At 32.5% G+C, this 8,088-nt stretch overlaps 2 protein-coding genes across 2 annotated transcripts; both read right to left on the bottom strand.

Annotated features, from left to right (window-relative positions):
* Positions 1–2,866: 2,866 nt before the first annotated feature.
* LOC107483949 (L-ascorbate oxidase homolog) lies at positions 2,867–4,619 on the bottom strand. The gene is made up of 2 exons (XM_016104563.3): positions 3,265–4,619; positions 2,867–3,167 (listed from the first exon to the last, which is right to left on the bottom strand). The coding sequence occupies exons 1-2, from the start codon at positions 4,617–4,619 to the stop codon at positions 2,867–2,869; spliced, it is 1,656 nt and encodes a 551-aa protein (XP_015960049.1).
* A 2,436-nt stretch (positions 4,620–7,055) lies between these two features.
* On the bottom strand, positions 7,056–7,454 carry LOC107483944 (uncharacterized). The gene has a single exon (XM_016104559.1). The coding sequence runs from the start codon at positions 7,452–7,454 to the stop codon at positions 7,056–7,058; it is 399 nt and encodes a 132-aa protein (XP_015960045.1).
* Positions 7,455–8,088: the final 634 nt, after the last annotated feature.

Below are 8,088 nucleotides of genomic sequence, written 5' to 3' on the forward strand. Positions count from 1 at the left end.
TTTCTAAAAAAAAATCTAGAAAATCAACAACCATTAATCACTTAGAAGTGAGATCAGTATAATTATGTTACTATCGTACGTATATGATGTTCAGTTTTATGTTTTCGTTTTTAATAAAAAATCTCTTCCTTTGACCTGTGGTGCCACCTGCTTCTCAGATTCTCAGGTCAACGACTTAGGCCAGCTCCCGTTTTATTTTTTTTATTATTATACTATTATTTCAAATATACATTTTATGGTGACTTTGATTATAGTGGCTATAATAATTATAAAATTTTGATAATACTTAAAAATAAAACTAAAAGTAAGGTTATAAACTTTTATTATTTGATAATACTTTTAATTTAAAAAATACAACTTAAAAACTATCATCAAATTAAAAAGTGTTATCAAACGTGATAAATATGACTTTAATTTTAACTATCATTGCTAACTTTTATAGTTACTATAATTATCAAAATCATAATCACCGTATATATATATATATATATATGACTTTAATTTTAACTATCATTGCTAACTTTTATAGTTACTATAATTATCATAATCATAATAAATGAAAAATGGTATAGGCACCAAAAAAATTAAGAGGATTAAGTGTAGGAGATGGGATAATTTGTAAAGTTGTTTTATTGTTTAAGTAGTAGTGAAAATGTTTTAAAAAAATTATCCACAATGAAAGAAAATTGTGTACTCCTGTAATAATTTGAATCCTAATCAGTTATTGCTTACTCAAGCTATACTAGTAAAAGGAGGCCCATGAAAAGATATATGCAACCTGTAAATAAAAAAGCAGACTGTCAGACAGAAGATTATTGATGGTTTTGTTATGAAAGTAGGAGATGGTAGATCAACAAGATTTTGGGAGGATACATGGTTACAGTCGGGGAAGTTGAAAGACTCTTTTGCGAGGCGTTTCTTGATTTCAAATAACAAAGGATCCGTAATTAGGGATTGTGAATTTTGGGACGGGATAGAGTGGGGTGTGGAACTTCCAATAGATGAGGAAACTCCGCCAATAGGAGATGGACAGTTTGAATTAAATGCTTGATATCTTGCATGCTGTGAGATTAATAGCAGGTGTACATGATAGAGTGGTGTGAAAATTTGACAAGAAAGGCGTTTATACTACTAACTCATTTGTGCAGGTTTTATAGGAACAGACTGTGACGGATGATATCTTTAGCTAAGAGTTCACAAATGAAATTTGGAAAAGACTAGTGCCCCCTAAAGTTGAGTTGTTTAATTGGTTTGTACTAATAGGTCGAGTCAATACAAAGGATCGCTTGAGTAGATTCGGCATCATTGCTCATAATGATAATGTTTGTGTGATGTGTAAAAAGGAAGTTGAATCTGTGCAACATCTGTTTGTTACGTGTGAGTTTGCTTGGCAGGTATGGTGCGCATGAATTGCTCATGTGGGTCGTGTTTGGTGTATTTCAGGGTCAATAAAAAAATACTTTAAGAGTTGAAGGACGATACTTATAAAAAAAATATGAACATAAATATGATTAGATGATTTCTTCTTAGTTATATAGAATATCTAGTTGTATAAAAATGAATCCATATTCCAAAATAAAAAAGCGATCGTAGTAAAATATATTACTAGATTAATTTGTAGTTATAACAAATGGTAAAAATATCTCATATTATTAATGACTATATCAGAAATAACATAAAAATTGGTACATATCTTTGTGATATATGTTCCACCAAATATGTTAAATTTGTTTGACTTTAAAAAAAAATATCTCTTCTCATGATGAATTGAATTTATATGCCAGCTGAGCTTAGCTTTCACACTTCAAATTCGTTATTGGGAAAAATAAAGACTTTAAAATAAAATGGATGCTGTAATTTTGTAGAAGTATTCTACCCTAATCTTGATTTAATATTTTGGTTTAGCCGCCATAACTATATATGAAATACAAATATTTGGTTGAGCTATTTTATAAACACATTTTAAATATAATATTTATTCAACATCTTTCATATTCAATTGTATCCTAATAAAAGTTATTTTTTAAATATATTTAAATACATCTAATAACCTAAATATAATTACATATTAATATATGTAATATCGTTCTCAACCTATATTTTTTATACGAGTTTAAAAAATTAAAAGACGATTTATGTAATTTGAAAAAGACGTTAAATTACATTGAAAAAAGTTAACTTGTTTATTAATATCAGTAAAATATTAACATAAGATTATAATTTATCCAAAAAATTATATATATTGTCCAACAGATTATTAGAATTTGATCTATCATTGTATTATGTATCTATATCAGTGCATCATAGTTAGAAACACTGAGTAGTTAATTTTGATATTAAAAAATTTAGCAATTTAAAAATATTTAGAAGAAATCAAAAATTAATAAAAATAATCTCAAATTATTTATTTTCATTCTTTAATTATCATGTATTATAAAAATTAATAATATTAAATTAAATAAAATAATTTTGGATTATTTTTTCTATCGTTGCGTTAATAATTAGCAGCTCTTTTTGGTTAAGTTAATTTACATATAATTCTAGCTCCAATAAAAGTTTTGTTTGCGACGAAAGGAAACATATAAACAACAAGGAATTAAAGGGATATCAGGGAATTAGAAAATTGATATATATGTTATGCATTAAATGGGGAAAATTGTTGTGTTCGCTAACAAAAGCGATGATACATCACATATATATCAGTCTACCACACAAGTTATAAAAGCAATACATCTCTTTGAATAATGAATATCTCTCAGGGTTGAACAACAACCATTGATGTTCCTTGTATCCTCATGAAAAAGAATGAATAAATGCTCCTTTCGACTAAGTTTCCAGAAAGAGGGTTGAACAATGAAATAATAGCTTAGTGGTAAACTGGAGCTGGAACTGGCATATCCTTTACGATACCGCAGACTTGCTGGGTGAGGGGAAGGTTGTACTCATCCCTCAAGGACTTTTCTGGTGACAAAACGCTAACGTACATCTGTTGTCCCAAGTAGCGGTTTTCGGCATTCTCAGACCTCAAGTTCCACATTCCGGCGTTGTCGAATGTCAACAAAATGGCGGACCATGAGTTAGGGAACACTTGCACGGTGTGCCTGCTCACAGCATCAAGAAGATTGTAGCTCTCCCTCTTGTCTGGGCTCCACCTTCCTTCCTCCATGCTACACAAGAAATATGTAATTTATTCGTCAGGAAATCTGAATTTGATGTATTTGTATATAAAATACATGTATTATTAGCCGATTGAGTGATACTTACCCGACAAGGAAGAATGAGTAACCGTCAAGGTTGTAGGACTGGACGGACACGGTGGGGTTCTCAAAGACGATCTCAACGAAATCCCTGAAGGTGGCGTTGAGGACATTAGGGGCGACGGTGATCTTGTTGATGTATTCATCGGGGCTGTCGCTGATGAGGTTGTACTGGAAGACCTTGTCAGCAACACCGTAGTACTGAGCGAGCTTGAGTGGAGTCTCGGGATCAACATGGGAAACGCCATTGATGGCATACCTGAGCTTGCCACTATCATCCCTGGCAACAGAGTTAACGATCTTGATAGTGCGAGTGATGTTGATCTGACCGTAGTGGTAAGATCCCTGAGGGTTAGGCCTGGCAGCGCTAGCGGTAAGGTTCCACCTGAATGTCCTGAACTGGTTGAGAGACCAGAACCAGGTGATGGGAGCAAGTGGAAGGAACAATGAAGCGTGTTTCTTGGCTCCTTCGTAGCTAATGATGGCTTTTCCCTCAAGGATGTAAGGAGTGAAGCGAGTTGAGGCAATAACGGCGTATTCCCTTGGCTCCTGGTTGGCGGTGATGAGAACGGTGAAGCACTGTCCGACGTGGACGTCGAGAGACTCGTAGGCGTTCTGGACGGTGTGTGAGCCTTCAGTCTCAACAAGTGTCATGGGATGACCTTGGATTCTGAAGTTCAATGAGTCTTTGCTACCAACGTTGCAGATTCTCAATTTGTAGGTCTTTCCAGGCTTCATTGTGAATTGTGGTTTGTTGTCTCCATGCAAATGTTTGACATTTTCACCGTTGATAAGGACACCATTAGGCATTCCGAGGGAGCCGCCATTGTCAAGGATCTGCTTCAAGGCCGTGTGGCTCTTGGCGTAGTAGTCACCAATGAGGAACCAGTGCTCAGCCTCGGGATCTGGGTACGGAACTGGGATCAACAACCTGCTGAAGATTCTGAGACCACCAATACCACCAGCGGTTCTGTGGAGGCCAAGGCTTGGGTAGTAGAAGTAGGTACCAATTTGGTCCTTGACCTGGAACTTGTAGGTGAAGTTGGTGCCAGGAAGGATGGGGCACATGGTACCTGGGGTACCTTCTTGCCATGAGTTCTTCCTGTGTTGGATTCCGTGCCAGGTGAAGAGGAGTGGCTCGTCGAGGTTGTTGAAGACATTGACAACGATGTTGTTGTTGCTGGAGCAGTTGATTTCAGGGCCAGGGAATTGGTCGTTGATGAGGATAGCTTGTTTTGGAGCACCGAATGGAGAAATGGTGCCATAAGAGACATTCCATGTGTAGTAGACATATGGATCTTCAGCAATCACAGTTGCTGCAAAGAGGCAAAGCATCACCACTGAAATAGCCGCACGAGCCATTTCTAAATAGATATATATTTCTGCCTTTTGGTGGTTTTTTCCCTCTTATATATTTATTATTCTCTTGCAGGCAAGGAAAGATCAACCCTTTTGTGAGTATCTCCTTCCTTGCCTAATAGATAGTGGGAAGAAGCAAAGAGATAGATGATTGCTTTTTCTTCTTCTGATTTGGTTAGTGCCTTGCCCCTCCCTTTTATACCCCTTTGGGTTGAATACTTGCTATTGATTTCCTCCCAAGTTGTGTAACCTCCATTGCACGTGCTTGGTTCTCCTTGCACCTCGCTCCTCCTTATTAGGTTGACTTTCCTATTTTCTGGCTTAATTATTCAGGTGAGAATTTGAAGGTGGAACACAACAAACTTTGGCTGGTTCTCTCCCCCCAAATAAGAGTTTCGGGCATACCATAATATATTGTTATAAATTGATTTTTTTTTCCTTCTTCTGAATATTGAAGTGAGAATGTTATGATAGTTCCCATATCAAATATAAAATATTTAGTTTTCACTTCAAGATTCATGTTAAATACAAATTATGTTTACGTGTTCATATGATCAAAATTAATCAAGTTTTTAAATTATATTTGTAATTCAATTATGTTTAAAATCTTCACTGGCATCACATATAGATTTTTCTTTAAAAAATAAGAAACTCTATAGTTGAAAAATTGAAAACCATGTTTATGTATTATAATGCAAAGTAAATTTATAATATAATATGCTTATTAGAAATTTCCAAAATTTATATCTTGTAAACTACACCTTGTCTGTACCTTATAATTTTATTTTTCGGCTAAAATTAAAATATCATTTTCACTTAAGATGTTTAAATTTTGAGTGCAAATACTTTTTTTTATGTACACCATATCGACATTCCATCCATATATTTAAGAAAAGAGAAAAACTTAAGGTATTAGTCTACTCTTTTTAGTTTAGCAATTTAATAATATATTTTTATTCTACATTTTTAAATATTATTGGTTAATTGTTAAATAAAAATAATAAATTTTATTGATCTTCAAACAATCTTCTTAAAAAAAATATCATAACATGCGACACATATGTTTTTATAATTGTATATTGGAATCTTTATCTTTATTTTTATCTTTATCTTTATCTTTATCTTTATAGTAATACAAATGGGGAGTTCATATGCTCATGTGACACTCATACGTTGAGTCTGGGAGTTTATTTGATTAGGTGTCGTCACTAGAAATTTTTAGATTTATATTTATAAATTATAAATTATTATTTTCTTATGTTGTTATTTTCAAATTTTAAATTATTTGTTTGGGTTGTTATACTTAGGTTGTTATTTTTTAAATTTAAAATTATTTTATTTAGGTTATTATTTTTTAAATTTTAAATTATTTTATTTAAGTTATATTTTTTAAATCTTAGATTGAGTGTACTTAGGTTGTTATTTTTTAAAATTTAAATTGTTTTACTTAGATTGTTATTTTTTAAATTTTAACACTACTAGTGTTAAACCCGTGCGATGCACGTACTTATATTTAAATTTGATAAATTAAATTAAAAATAATATTTTATAATCATATATTTTTTAAATGTAGTATAACACTATCATCATCGTTATATAATAAACGTGTTAAATATGTTATTTTATCTTTATTCAAAGTAAAATATGAATAGAAGAGTTCGAAATTTATAATATTCTTGAACCATAAGGAGAGAGATAAAAAAAAGAACATATATAACTATAATAATAGCATGTTAATTTTACCCTAAATTTTATATCAAAAAGCTAATAAAAATTTATCAACAACCTAATATCTTACTAACTTCATTAGAAAATCATTGGATGTTGTGCTCCTTGTTACACATTTCATTTCAAATTTGAAAAAAGAGTTATAGATAAATTAGTTATATCTATAGTAAAGATTTGTACAAAAGTGTAAATCATAACATGCTATTAAAATGAAAATAATATTATTCTTACCTAAATATTATTAAAAACCTCTTTGAACACGACATTTGTTGTTGATGACTTTGGATTGCCGTCTTCGTTTAGAATTAAAACCCTGAGACCACTGCGACTCTTAACTCTTGACAAAGCAACATAAAGTTGTCCATAGATGAACATTGATTTTGGCAAATAAAGCCGTACATGTGATAATGATTGATCCTGACTCATGTTAATGGTCATTGCAAAGCATACTGTTAATGAAAATTGTCTCCGTTGAAACTTAAACGACAATCCTAAATTTGAAGGGATCAAGTTCATTCTTGGAATGTACACTTTATCTCCAATATTTCTACCGGTCACTACCGTCGCTCCAATTACGTTGCTGCCAAGTTTGTTAACTATTAATCTTGTCCCGTTGCATAAACCTGAAGTCTGGTCTATGTTTCGCAGTAGCATTACAGCGACTCCTGCTTCAAAGTCAACTTGTGATTGAATAGTCCCGAACATTTGATGTCATTTAGAAACTCTGGTAAACCACTCTTGTTTTACATCTTCATTCTCATCAGCTTGACATGTTGTGTCAGAGCTCAAATACTCCTTTTCCATCCCTGGAAAGATTGTCAAGACAAAATCGTTTACCTTCTCGACACTCTTAAGTGTGGGTGCAAGAATTGCTCTACTCTGAAAATATCTGTAATCTGACATGTTTTGCAACAAATTTGGATATGCAAAGTCTACCAAATGAGAGAGAGGATCATCAGTAGTTGTAATCAATAGATCATCTGGAATTTTAACTTCTGATTCATCACCAACAACAGAGATAATATTTCCATTTCCAACATCAAGTATCCAATTAGCAAATATCTTCATTTCACCTTCATCTTGATCCAAAGAAGACATTAGAAGCCTCATATTCGTAGTTTCAGAACCTTACAAAATGACCACAGCTGGGATGAGTTAATAGCGGATGCTAATATATCGTGTCTACTTCCTTTCGGAATCACCGGAAGTATTTGTCTGAAATCACCTCCTAGAACAACAATCTTACCACCAAATGGTTGATGTGTCTTATGTTGATCGATAACTGACATAAGATTCCTGAGCGTCCGATCAAGTGCTTCAAAATGGCAGTTGTACCTTCCCTCGCATACAACATATTGAGAACTCAAAATTGGATCTTGTTTTGGACTTCTCTGATCTCTCCTCATACCATATCATGGCGTCGCAATGCCGACAAAAAATTCTGGGTCATCAATATCTATCACATCTAATAATCACCAAGATAATAAATTGTTTTAGTTATATCTGCAACAAATAATTTATATAAAAATATACCTTTCTTTCACCATGTTAAGTATAAAAAATAATATTTATAAAATATTACCGAAGAATGCAATTTATGGATTAAAAAGATGAGATCATATAATACAATTTCATTGTGCCAACCTCAAGATTTAAGTTTTACAATAAATCAATGTTCAAAACAAAAATTATAATATATAACCATATCTTAGTTTGAATTTTAAAACTTGAACACTAAACGATA

Source organism: Arachis duranensis, chromosome 4, assembly GCF_000817695.3.
Source record: "Arachis duranensis cultivar V14167 chromosome 4, aradu.V14167.gnm2.J7QH, whole genome shotgun sequence".
In the NCBI taxonomy this organism is placed as follows: Eukaryota; Viridiplantae; Streptophyta; class Magnoliopsida; order Fabales; family Fabaceae; genus Arachis; species Arachis duranensis.

Excerpts from the sequence above, each read along its gene's own strand:
- LOC107483949 (XM_016104563.3), bottom strand. The coding sequence starts at position 4,619 with ATGGCTCGTGCGGCTATTTCAGTGGTGATGCTTTGCCTCTTTGCAGCA. Across the intron at positions 3,168-3,264 it reads TACTCATTCTTCCTTGTCGG|CATGGAGGAAGGAAGGTGGA; the intron begins GTAAGTATCACT and ends TTTCTTGTGTAG.
- LOC107483944 (XM_016104559.1), bottom strand. The coding sequence starts at position 7,454 with ATGAGGCTTCTAATGTCTTCTTTGGATCAAGATGAAGGTGAAATGAAG.